At 54.7% G+C, this 12,379-nt stretch overlaps 3 protein-coding genes across 5 annotated transcripts in view; 1 reads left to right on the forward strand and 2 right to left on the reverse strand.

The window, feature by feature from the left end:
- The first annotated feature begins 1,175 nt into the window (after window positions 1–1,175).
- On the forward strand, window positions 1,176–6,437 carry TARBP2 (TARBP2 subunit of RISC loading complex). 3 transcript variants are annotated; one of them, XM_045466749.1, is made up of 9 exons: window positions 1,186–1,483; window positions 2,038–2,207; window positions 3,019–3,121; window positions 3,710–3,805; window positions 4,389–4,461; window positions 4,674–4,791; window positions 5,101–5,228; window positions 5,642–5,843; window positions 6,003–6,437. In XM_045466749.1, exons 1-9 carry the CDS (start codon window positions 1,431–1,433, stop codon window positions 6,158–6,160), a joined length of 1,101 nt encoding a protein of 366 aa, XP_045322705.1. In that variant the 5' UTR covers window positions 1,186–1,430; the 3' UTR covers window positions 6,161–6,437. The 3 variants fall into 3 exon arrangements, with proteins under 3 accessions (XP_045322708.1, XP_045322705.1, XP_045322706.1); XM_045466750.1 differs by lacking the exon at window positions 1,186–1,483 and adding an exon at window positions 1,598–1,732; XM_045466752.1 differs by lacking the exon at window positions 3,019–3,121 and having other exon boundaries at window positions 1,176–1,483; window positions 3,727–3,805.
- A 263-nt stretch (window positions 6,438–6,700) lies between these two features.
- NPFF (neuropeptide FF-amide peptide precursor) lies at window positions 6,701–8,811 on the reverse strand. Its single transcript, XM_045466753.1, has 3 exons — window positions 7,368–8,811; window positions 7,046–7,167; window positions 6,701–6,932 (listed from the first exon to the last, which is right to left on the reverse strand). The coding sequence occupies exons 1-3, from the start codon at window positions 7,692–7,694 to the stop codon at window positions 6,815–6,817; spliced, it is 567 nt and encodes a 188-aa protein (XP_045322709.1). The 5' UTR covers window positions 7,695–8,811; the 3' UTR covers window positions 6,701–6,814.
- A 1,731-nt stretch (window positions 8,812–10,542) lies between these two features.
- ATF7 (activating transcription factor 7) overlaps window positions 10,543–12,379 on the reverse strand; it is an 86,665-nt gene continuing 84,828 nt past the window's right edge. The window contains exon 12 of the mRNA XM_045466712.1: window positions 10,543–12,317. Within this exon, the coding sequence (XP_045322668.1) occupies window positions 12,142–12,317 (176 nt within the window). The 3' untranslated portion in view covers window positions 10,543–12,141. The remainder of the gene's footprint in view (window positions 12,318–12,379) is intronic.

The following is a 12,379-nucleotide window of genomic DNA, read 5'->3' on the forward strand; positions in this document are numbered from 1 at the left end:
TGCCAGCTTTCCTTCCCCTAATTGTCACCACTCCAGTTCTACCCAATTGGAATCCACTCAGCTCAGTGCCCCGTCCCCCTTCGGTGTTGCTCATTATCATTCCGACATTCCTCTGGACCTCCACTATCTGACCCGTTCTCAGAACACTCATTAGACTCAGACATTTTCGTGATCTCTCTCCAAGGTCACAAGATTTCCCCTACATCTTTTGACTCCGTGGTCGTGAGACTTTGGGGAGGAGAGACTGGAGCTCTGGAACTCAAAAATACGTGTTCTGCTCTGCACCTAGATTAGTGGATTCGTTTTAAAAGACCAGAATCCTCTCTTGCTGTCTCTTCAGCTGAGAGACCCAAGACCCACAGCAGAAGGAATGAGACCACGACATGCGTTAATCCTTCTAATCCTGTTGTCCCAACCATAGCCTGATTCTCAGCACCCAGAGGGGGTCTCCTGGCCAGCTACAAAAAGGTTGACTAGGGACACTCTAAACAGGCTTTAGAAAAAGAACTGAAACCAGACAGGCTGCGGGCCAGAATTAAGGGAAAGGGGGGGTGAAGGAAAAGGAAGCAGATGCTGTGAGACGAAGGCTCGAGGGCCAGGAGCTTAGGCCGCGCGCTGAGGGGGAACTGCCTGAGATGGACTTGGCCTGCTCCACCGCTTGAGGGGCAAAGAACAGTTTCCTCCCCGCGTCCAGGTAAGGAAGGCCCATCCTCCGAGCCTGCAAAGAGCTAGGATCCGACAGCCGCCTCGCCACTGGGCCAATCACAACCTCTCTTCAGAAAAGAGGCGGGGCCAAGGGGAACTGACTCTTTCCTTGTCCCCGCCCTTCTAGGTAACGTAACCAATCGCAATCTGCTGGAGCAAGTCAGCGCAATCGGAAATAACCAATTATACCGCGAAGCTTTCCGTGCACGCCTGACCCTGCCCCTCCAGCTGCGACAAATATGGCGCGCGAGCTTCTGGGTTTTGTAGTTTCCTCGGGATTCAAAGGACCGGGTGCTCGAGTTACCCCTCACCACCCTGCCTCTAGCCTCTTCCACTCTACTAGTACGCATGCCCGCCCCGGGGAGGGGAGACGCGGAAAAAAGGCGGAACGCTATTAAAACACACACACACACACACACACACACACGCACACACACACACATAACCACCCTCAGTTCGGGAAGCGATAGTGGAGGGCTCTGCTCCTCCCAGAAGGCGGTGCTGCCTGGCAGGACAAACCACGCGGAGAGTTGTGGGTCGGATAGCTCCCCTCCCGATGGAGACTCATGGAGTCAGGTGGGCGGGGGACTCCATGTCCCAGCATGCCCCGCGGCGGGCCCGACCGGCCGCGACTCGGGGCTTGGCCCCGGCCCTAGCTCGTCGGCTGTGTATTGGGGCGCGTGGAGGCTGCAGTCACGGTGGCGCCCGCGGGGACGGAGGTGGGAATGAGTGAAGAGGAGCAGGGCTCCGGCACTACCACGGGCTGCGGGCTGCCCAGGTGAGCCGCCTCGTACCGATCCCTGCCGGGCGAAAAGCGTGGCGCGATGCGGAGGAGTTAGCGGCGCGGCCCCAGCATGCACCTGGCCTGAGGGTTGTTCCCGGCAAGCACTGGGGTAGTGGGCCGTGGTTCCCGGCATGCATCCCGGCAGTGGCCACTGCCTCCTGCTCTAAATAGTTTGGGTTGGCCCGGTTCCCAGACTGCACTTGGGGCACTGGGCTTTAATGCCCCCGACCTTCAGTGCATTTGGTGGGTACCGGGTCCCTGGCCTGCACTGTGTCAGGGGACATGCACTTGCGACCTGCACTGGGGTACAGGATCCTCTTCCCTAACCGAGACAGGAACAGTGCATTCCCCGCTTGCTCTGGGGGCAGTGGACCCTGCTTTCCCAGCCTGCATCTCTACTCCACATTGAATCCAGCTAGTGTTTGCTGTACTGTCCGGGGTCCCCTGGACCCTATGTCCCCCATGGTGTGCCTGGGTTTGATAGTGCTTGGCCAGGTGGGTGCAGAGTTGGAGGTGTGATGAGGGTCTGTGCCTCCCGCCTCCCTCAGTATAGAGCAAATGCTGGCAGCCAACCCGGGCAAGACCCCGATCAGCCTTCTGCAGGAGTATGGGACCAGAATAGGGAAGACGCCCGTGTACGACCTTCTCAAAGCCGAGGGCCAAGCCCACCAGCCTAATTTCACCTTCCGGGTCACCGTTGGCGACACCAGCTGCACTGGTGAGGAAGGCTTGGGCAGCCTGGCTGGGGTGTGCATTCACAGGGCCCTACTGGCTTTGTTTCTTGGAGTCTCTTCCCAGTCGTCTTCTCTGAGGCCAGTGAGGGAAGGAGAGATTTCAGGGGAAAAGCCACTGACTGGATTGGGAAAACGGGTCTGTGAGGAGGTGGGTAGGACTTGGGAGAGTTGGAGGAGCAAGCAGGACGGCCACAGTGCTCTGGCAGATTGCCATCATCCTAGAGGAGAAGAGGGAGATAAACCCAAGTCTCAGTGAAGTATTTGGGGGAGTATGTGTCGGCTGCACTGGTCTCTGTTCCAGGTGCTTGACCAAATTCCCAGTTAATCTTAAACCAGTCTAATCCAGTGACGTAGATGGTAGTATCCTCATGTTGAATATGAGGAAAGTGAGACCCGGAGAGATGCAACGACTCGTGCAAGGTCCCATGCCTCGTAAGTGGCAGAGCCAGGCCTTGACTCTAGAGCCTACCCTCTTTCTACCTTTGCAGTCGTCTATCTGTATTGAGAGAAAAGAAAGTGCTTCCCAGGGGAAAGTAAGGCAGGGAAAGAATCCGCACCCCAAGGTGTGTGAACTCAGGAGCAGTTTATGTCCGGCATGACTTGATTTGGGGAGCTCATGGGAAGATAAAAGCCCTTCCTTCCAGCAGCTAGTGTAACGCTTCCAGTCTTGGGCAGGGGCACCTGGTGAGTGGGGCTTGGTTGACTCCCTCCAGTTGTGAGGAGAGAGGCTGTGGGATGCTGGTTTTTCTTCTGTCCTCCCAGTGACGTCCAGTATTGCCCACGCCCCTCTCCCAGGTCAGGGCCCCAGCAAGAAGGCAGCCAAGCACAAGGCAGCTGAGGTGGCCCTCAAACACCTCAAAGGGGGGAGCATGCTGGAGCCGGCCCTGGAGGACAGCAGGTGAGGGAGGAACAGCCAAGGCTTCCTAGAGGCCCTGCCAGGAACGCAGGCCCCTGTGCAGCCACCTCCTCTGCCCAGTAGGGCTGGCCTGGTGACACTTAGCCGCCTCAACCTGGGCCTCTCCCTGAGAGTGTCCTCTGGATGAGCTGGATGCTTCCAGGGCTCCTGCTGCTGTGAAGGATCCTTGGGGGGGAATGTCAAAGGGCTGTGGCTGTGGTTTGGGCCCAGGCTCGGGAGGGTGCGGGGCGGAGGCCGAGGCTAGAGGGGCCACTCCCCAGCACGCCTCCTCTGTCTAGCACGTTGTCCCTCCTTCCTCCACACGTTCATTGGAGTTTGTAGCCTCCGTGTTTCTTGAGTAGGAAGAGACCCTCCTTTCCCTTCTCTCAGTCTTTTTGATCCAGTGTTTGGCAGCAAAGGATTGCTGGTGGTTAAGCTTCCCTGAGTCTTTGGCTGAAGTGGAAGAAGTTTTCTTAGGGGATGGGCAGGTCAGGAGGACCTGGATCCCCACCCTCTACCCTCCCCCCCGCCCCCCCCCCCCCCCCACCCAACACATGGGTGTGAATCAAAGGCCCCCTTCCCCTCGGGAAGTTCTTTTTCTCCCCTAGACTCTTCACTGCCTGAGGACATTCCAGTTTTTACTGCTGCAGCGGCTGCGACTCCTGTTCCATCTGCTGTTCCAACCAGGTATCTTGTGTTTCCTGACTGCCTGAAGGGGGCGGGGGGGTGGGTGGGAAGGAAGGGGTCCTGGCTTTTGGTCCCCCAGCCTTTGGACTCAGGCTGGTCAGGCAGGAGCAAGTCTGAGAGTAAACAGGATGGAATAGTTGGGGACCAGCATTTGAAGAATTCGTACCAGCTGGTAAGCTCTTGGGACAGGAGGGAATTTATGATTTTTAAATAGCCACGTGGATGATATTTGGCCATGTCTGAGGGTCTTGCAGGCCCCATTTGCTTCTGAGTTGGTCACATGATGGTCCTGTGTGTGCGTCCCATCAGGCGCTTCCAGGGACTGGATATACAGCCCCTCTCCCACTGTCCCGGCAAGGTGATGATCTTTTGTTCCAGAAAAATCTCAGTGGGCCTGGGCCCTGGAAGAGACCTCACTTGGGGGGGAGGGGGAGGAAGCAGGCTGGATGTTTGGACAGACAGCTGCCTGCTGGGTGGGGTGTAGGGAAATGGTCATGGGGACGCTGAAGCAGGGCTTAGGACTCATGGGGAGCTGCAAAAGGGACAGCCCCAGCAGCTTTGGCCTGGACCCTTTTTCCTTCAGGAGCCCCCCCATGGAGGTGCAGCCCCCCGTCTCCCCTCAGCAGTCCGAGTGCAATCCTGTTGGCGCTCTGCAGGTGTGCCCCCATCCTCATTTCCCACGCATGCCTGTCTTCCCTTGAACCTGGGGCCATGAGGGACGGTCATGTGGGGCTCTTCCCCTGTTCTGAGGGCTTTTCCCACATCCTTTATTCCTCCTCTAACCTGGAACCTGAGGCTCCCAGGGGAGGAAGGAGAGGACGAGTCTTTTCTCACTCAGCCTTGCACACCCTTGTCTCTCCCTTCCAAGGAGCTGGTGGTGCAGAAAGGCTGGCGGTTGCCTGAGTACACGGTGACCCAAGAGTCTGGGCCGGCCCACCGCAAAGAGTTTACCATGACCTGCCGAGTGGAGCGTTTCGTTGAGATTGGTAACCGGGCGGAGGGGAGTTCTTACAGCTACTCCAGCCCCGGCCGCAGGCAGCTCCTAGCCTCTCTCTGCCAAAGCCCCGCTGTCCTGGCTGAGCCCCTGGCTCGGCTCCCTTCCTCCTGGCTTCTCCCTTGCACTCTGCCCTTTGCCCCCCTTCTGGCTGACCAGGTTCTCAGGTGCATGGCAGGTCCAGAGCTCCTCTTTCCAACTGACATCCCGTGAGGGGACCCTCAACCTTCAAGTTTGAGCTGGGTGGAAAGCACTGGGTCTGTTGGGGATCATAATCTAGCAACCCTCTCCCCACACGCAGGCAGTGGCACTTCCAAAAAGCTGGCAAAGCGTAACGCGGCGGCCAAAATGCTGCTTCGAGTGCACACGGTGCCTCTGGATGCCCGGGATGGGAATGAGGCAGAGCCTGATGACGATCACTTCTCCATTGTGAGTGGTTTGTGCGGGCCAGGCACTGTGGTCCATCCTCCATGCCAGGCAGGGCCCTGGGGACATGGGTCTGTTGCTCGGGAGTGAGCCTCTTCAGGTCCCAGGCCTGCTTCTCCCCATTTTCCTACCAGACCCAGAGTTCCTTGGGCCCCCTCTCAGCCTCAGCTACAGGCCTGCCTGGTGAGTGCTGTGGGGAGCTGACCCGGGGCAGGGGCCCTGCAGCCTGCTGTTACTGGCATGAGGAAGGCTGCCTGGACCCCTGGTCCAGAGTCTAGTAGTTAGAGGGGCCAACTCGGGGAAGGCAAGCTGGATGAAGCATTCATTCTGTGGGCTTTTCCCTCCTTGGCATTGAACGTTCGGTGCCTGGGTCTCAGCTCGTGGTTGCATCTTTCTCACTGTCCCCATCTTGTCAGGGTGTGGGCTCCCGCCTGGATGGACTTCGGAACCGGGGCCCCGGCTGCACCTGGGATTCTCTGCGAAATTCAGTGGGAGAGAAGATCCTGTCCCTCCGCAGCTGCTCCCTGGGTGCCTTAGGTGCTCTGGGCCCTGCCTGCTGCAGTGTCCTCAGTGAGCTCTCTGAGGAGCAGGCCTTCCATGTCAGCTATCTGGATATTGGTATGGCTAGTGGGGAGGCCGGGGATGGTGGGGACTGAAGCAGAGCAAGTACAGATGGGCCGACGGGGGTGGGGGAGGGCATGATGGTGATGTGGATGTACCCCTCCCGGCTCTGCCTTCCCACCCAACCACGCCTCCCTCCTCTCTTTTGCTCTCCAGAGGAACTGAGCCTGAGTGGGCTCTGCCAGTGCCTGGTGGAGCTGTCCACACAGCCGGCTACCGTGTGTCACGGCTCTGCAGCGACCAGGGAGGCAGCCCGCGGCGAGGCTGCCTGCCGTGCCCTGCAGTACCTCAAGATCATGGCGGGCAGCAAATAAAGCCCCAGCCGGACTCACGGACGTGCACCCCTGCTCCCTGCCCTTCTTGCCCCCAGCCTATGTGTCTGCTCAGCTCTGGTACCCCTGGAGGTGCCGTCTCTACCTCTGACACAGACTGCCTGCCTGCAGGCTCAGGACACAGGGCCAGGAGCCAGGGACCCCAGGGCCTTGGCTGGCTCAAGATCTGGCCTCCTGTCACTGGTGGTGACGAGTGGGAATGAAATCAGGGGGCTCTCCTCTAGAGCCCAGAATAAACGCGCTGCCTCTTGGATTCTTACGTCTGCTCTGGTTTCTCTGACTGGTACTGACGACAGAGGAGGTTAGCACCAGATTGCCTCCCCTGTTGTGCCTCCCCACCTGGTTCCCCACACGTCCCCACACTTGCCTTTCTAGTGGCAGGAGGCTAGTACAGTGACCTCCGGGGGCCCCACCGCCTGTGCTCCTGCGGCGCTCGGGTTTTGTGGAGATGGAGGGGGCCGTGGTTCTGGTCCCAGGGCTCTCCCCCAGCCCTTTGAAGTCTCATACAGGCAGACACATGGATTCAGAAGCTGGACAGCTTTATTTGGGGGGTGGGGGGGGAGTGGGAGGGGGGTAAGGGAGATGCGGCACTTTCAGTTGTGAGCCTTGCACGCAAACATATCAAGGGATGATGTGTCACTTCTTCCCAAAGCGCTGAGGGGCAGCCAGGCTCCAGAACGGGGCGCTGAGCTCCTCCCCGGCTCGGGGACCCAACTGCTCGCTGCTCCGGGAGCCCCGGGTGTTTCTGCCAAACCTTAGAAGAGATCCATCCTCAGCTGTAGGTCCTTTCAGCCCCTCCCAGATCGCCCCCTGCCCCTTTCCTGTCCCTCTGGCCCCTGCCTTGCCCAGTGTCCCTCTCAGACTCACCTCTGGGGCTGAAACCGAAAGGCTGAGCTTCGGCCGGGTCTCTGCATGGCCTGGAGCAGGGAGAGCAGGAATGACCCAGGGGTCTGGGCCTCCTGCAGCGGGCGGGGCCTGCTGTCTTCCTCCTGTGGTACAGGGCCATCGGGGAAGGAAGATGGGCAAAGGCCTTGGACGTTTAGGTCACCAGGCAAAGGGAAACTGAGGAGCCATTTCCTCAGATATGAGGACCCAGTGAAGACACTGGCAGCCCGAGTATCTGAACTTGGAGCTCAAGCCTCCCGCTGAGACAGAAAAATGGTGACATGGAGGGGGGGTGGTAACTTACCACGAAGATCTGCCGTCCTTCGTCTTGGCCCCCTGGTCCTTCAGCACAGCCCCAGTCTGTTAGCAGCAGCACCAGCAGCAGCACCGCTGCCCGCCTGGAATCCATCCTGCCATCTGCCCTCCTGCGGCTATACCCGCCTCTTATACCTGCTGTGCTCCGGCCCCCACCCCACAGCAGCCTGAGGGGGGATCTAGAGCAGGCAATGGAAACGCACGGCTCCATTAGGAGCCGCCTGGGACCCCCTCCCATGGCACCCCCGGGACTTCCTGCTCCCAGCCTCCGGCCCCCAACCCCTAAGCCTGGAGTTAGAGACTTTATTAGATGCATAAATCCTGTCTCCAGAGCTCAAGAAGCATCATTAATTGCAGATGTGTTGTCAGAGCCAGGCCCTGGGGGGCCTTCAAGAACCCCCGATTTCTCAATAGGTTGGAGAGTGCCAATTGATCACCTCCTCTTTCCTTCCTTAGAGAATAAAAGCATAGGGGAAGTCTTCTAAAGAAGGGCTAGGCATTATGTCCCGGGACAGAGGGAGGAACTAAGAGCCAGGGTTAGAATTAGCCAGAATGACGGAGCCTGATCCTTACCGTGACTGTGGCTGCAGCTGGGGTCATCCAGACCATTCACACCCTTGCCTACATGGCTCTTGGGAGGGTTGAAAATGGGATCACTATTCTGAGATTTGCTTGTGGACAGAAAAGTGGGATACAGAAGGAGACTACAAGGTTTCAGAGCCCACACAGTGGGGATTGCTTCAAATCTCTGCAGACTGATCCTGTCTTCACACTAGAGAGCACTGCTTAGGACCCACCTCACCTGGGCTTCTGGAGCCATCCTCTGCAGTGAGGCACTGCTGCCACCCTGTGGCCACAGCTCCGCACTGTCAAGTCTGGTCATTTCCTTTTTCTGCTCTTTGAAGGGTGGTGGTTGGGGGGGGGGGGGGGGGGGGCGGGGGGGGGATGGAGGTTCCTAAGCCTGGTTCTAAGGAGTCACAGAAAGGCAGGGGCAGGAAACTGGGGTTGGAATATGGCTCTGTTCACCTCCTACTAGTCACCCCAGCCTCTGCCTGGCTCTGACCTGTTGGAGCAGGTGACAGGAATTCTGCCTTAGGAAAAAATCAGTCGCTCTCAGGAAGGGGGTCCTTCAAAGTCATCTGATAGAGTTTCCCTTCTGATCCTAGAATCCCTTCCTCAACTTCCCCTGTCTCCGCCCCGTGTGGCTCTCTAGCCTGTGCTGGAGAGGTGCCATCAAGTAAAGAGTCTGTGGATCAGTCTTGGGCAAGCCATCTCTCAAAACCCACAGTCTCCTCACCGAAAAACACGGCAACGTTAAAAGGAACTACTTTCGAAGGGTGCCTGGGTGGTTGAGTTGGTTAAGCGTCTGACTTTGGCTCAGGTTATGATCTCGTGGTCCATGAGTTCAAGTCCCACGTCGGGCTTTGTGCTGACAGCTCGGAGCCTGGGGCCTGGGGCCTGCTTCGGAGTCTGTGTCTCCCTCTCTCTCTCTGCCCCTCCCCCACTCACACTCTTTCTCTCAAAAATAAATAAACATTTAAAAAAATGGGGCACCTGGGTGGCTCAGTCGGTTGAACATCTGACTTTGGCTCAGGTCATGATCTCAGTTTGTGAGTTCAAGCCCCACATCCGGCTCTGTGCTGACAGCTCAGAGCCAGAGCCTGGAGCCTGTTTTGGATTCTGTGTTTCCCTCTCTCTCTGTCCCTCCCCAGCTCGTGCTTTCTCTCTCTTTCTCTCTCTCAAAATAAATATTGAAAAAAAAATTAAAAATTTTTAAGAAATAGAAGAAACTACTTTCCAGGGTGAGCATTATTTGAGATACTTTTTGTAATCCATTTGGCACAGCATCTGGCACAGAGCAAGTGTCCTCGAAACGTTAGCAGTGGTGATCCTTGCACAGAGTCCCAGTGAATTTTCCATCTCCTGAGACAGTGGTGGGGCAGACTTATCCATGTGCCATGCTGGCTTCCGTCTCCTGTGGCCTCCACCAGGGGTCTCAGTGTGCCCCACTAAGTCACATACTGTTGCACATCTTTCATGTGTGCAAGCCTTTCACGTATTTGATTCTTCCACTCTATTTTTTGTTAAGGGGACCTCCCTCTTTTAGCAAGCCATCTAGCAACCAATCTATAACTTTGGATAGGTAGAATAGAGCAGGTTTTGATCTGCATGTTCGAGATACTAGGTTTCTATTAATGCGGCCTCCCTCTGTAAGCTTGGTCTCACAGTTGGTCCCAAGCACAGAACCTGACACTCATCATCATCACATCTTGGAATGTCACCGCTTCTTAGAAGGGAGGAGTATCCAGTCCACGAGCAGGTGGTTTTTCTGTGGGAAATGGATCCTATACCACATCAAGGCCTCTGTCTGTTCTTACCTGACAGAAGTCCAGAGGGGCAGCTTTGTGAGGGTGTGTGAGCCACTGCAGAGTGGCTCTGGGGTCAGACAGAGCCATTGCAATGCCAGCACGTGCACGTCACCGTGGGCCTTGAGCAAATGTCAACCTAAACCTCAGTTCATCTTAAATGAGGCATTACCAAGGGGTTGTTGTGAACAGAAAATGACTTAATGAATGCAACGCATCTAGTGTTACACCCAGCACAGAGCAGCCAATAAGTGTTTGCTACCCTGATTCTCCTAGTGTCTCTGATCATCAATTACAAGTGGATCTGAGCTGAGGCTCAATTCAGAAAAGGTCAGGTCTAGCTAACTTCCTATGTCCAGGATGGAGATAGCTATCTTCTTTGGTACGAACAGACATATTGCTGGTTCAGATCCAGACCACTGCAATAAAGTATCGCAATGAGGCAAACCAAATGAATTTTTGTTTCCCAGTGCCCGTAAAAGTTATGTTTACACTATGCTATCGTCTATTAAGTGTGCAAATGTCTAAAAAAATCATGTCCATACCTTAAATTTAAAATATTCCTGGGGCACCAGTGTGGCTCAGTTGGTCAAGCATCTGACTCTTGATTTCAGCTCAGGTCATGATCTCAGAGTTCATGAGATCTAGCTCTGTCTCCGGCTCTGTGCTGACAGCATGGAGCCTACTTGGGATTCTCTCTTAAAATAAATAAGTAAAACTTAAAACAAAGTTAAGATATTGCTAAAAAATGCTAACAATCATCGGAGCTTTTTAGCGAATGGTAATTTTTTTTTTTTCCTTAAGTAAGTTCTACACCCAACGTGGGGCTTGAACTCAGGACCCTGAGTCCTGAGACTCAGGGACCCTGAGATCAAGAGCCAATGCTGCACCTACTGAGCCAGCTAGGCCCCCTGAAAGCTGTAATCTTTTTGCTGGTAGAGGACCTGGCCTTGATGGTGATCACTGCTGACTGATCAGGTTGGTGACTGCTAAAGGGTGGGGGTGGCTGTGGCATGGCAATTTCTTAAAATAAGACAATGAAGTTTGCCGCATCGATTAGCTCTTCCTTCCATGAATGATTTCTCAGTAGTGTGTGATGCTCTTTGATAGCACTTTACCCACAGAATTTTAAAAATTAGAGTCAAACCTCTCAAATTCAACCACTGCTTTATCAACTATGTTTCCGTAATATTCTCATAATCTTTTTTTTTTTTTTTGAAGATTTTAATTTTAAGTAATCTTTACACCCAACATGGGGCTCGAATTCATAATCCCGAGATCAAGAGTCACCTGCTCCACCAACCGGTACTCCAGCCAGACACCCCTGTAACATCCTACCACAAATATCACATCCTTGGGTAGGCTCAAACCGTCAACCTTTGGGTTAACAGCCGGACGAGCTAACCGGCCGTGCTACAGAGATCCGCCCTGTAATATTCTAAATCCTTTGTCATTCCTAGTCTTGACAGCGCCTTCACCAGGAGAATCTGTCTCAGGAAACCACTTTCTGTGCTCCTCTGTAAGCAGCAGCTCCTCTGTTCAGCTTGGATCATGGGGTTACACCAATGCAGTCCCATCTTCAGGCTCCACTTCTAAGTCTAGTTCTCTGCTACTATCTCCCCCACATCTGCACGTACTTTCTCCACTGGGATCCTGTACCTTCAATTTGTAAAAAACAAAACAAAAAATCCCCACCCTCTGCAAAGTGCAACAGAACAAGATACGCCTGCAGCTGGGATGGGTTAATTCTCCCAACTTGGGAAAGTGCCCTCCCTTCAGTCCCAGGTCTTCCAAAGCCTCACGATCTTGGCAGCTTTGGTATTTGGATTTCAGCAACTTATTTTCTCACCTTCTCTGGAAACCCATGCGCTCCCGAGCACAACACAGTGAAGACCACCACTGCCTTTCCCACTCTCCTGCAGAGACTCAGGCTTCCTACTTGCATCAGTTATACCAAACACCAACCACAAACAGCTTCTAAGTCACTTCTCTTCTACCTGGAAGCCCTCAGAGGCACCTGCTATCTCCTGGTCAAGTTCTGTAGCCTGGCTCCCTCTTCCTCATTTGTGCTAATTATCTAAGGATACATAAACATGAGCAATTACTAGTGACTGCCCTGCCCCTTGCCAGTTCCTGGCCATTATCTGTTTTTCTTGTGAACTCTTACCTGCTTTTAAATAAGCTCTACCCCTCACTTCCAGATCGACCTCTTCCCCACATCTTTAACTCCTGTGTGTGTGTGTGTGCACTCCCCTAGTCATGCTGGAAACTTTCTGAGAGTAGGGCTTGCTTTTGTTTTTTATTGTTGGGAGGAAGGTGGGGAAAAACACTGAAAGATAAGAGGCCACTTGCCTTCAGACACCTGACCATTCCCCATCCACATAAAGCACACAAGTTCTATAGCGAAGGCTCCCATAATGTGGAGGCCCTTGTGCCCGTGGCAGTGCACAGACGTGAGCCCCTGTCTCTACGCCTTCTTTTGTCTTTACGTAATTGATATAAACCACCTACCTTCTCTAGGCTGTGTCTTCCCTGCATCAAAAGGAGGGATAAGAATCCCTGCTCCTTCTGTCCTAAAAAACGGGAGAGTGAGGAAAAGCACAGACATGAAAGCCCAAGGAGTTCCCAGAGAATA

The sequence above is a fragment of the Leopardus geoffroyi genome, chromosome B4 (assembly GCF_018350155.1).
Source record: "Leopardus geoffroyi isolate Oge1 chromosome B4, O.geoffroyi_Oge1_pat1.0, whole genome shotgun sequence".
Lineage (NCBI taxonomy): Eukaryota > Metazoa > Chordata > Mammalia > Carnivora > Felidae > Leopardus > Leopardus geoffroyi.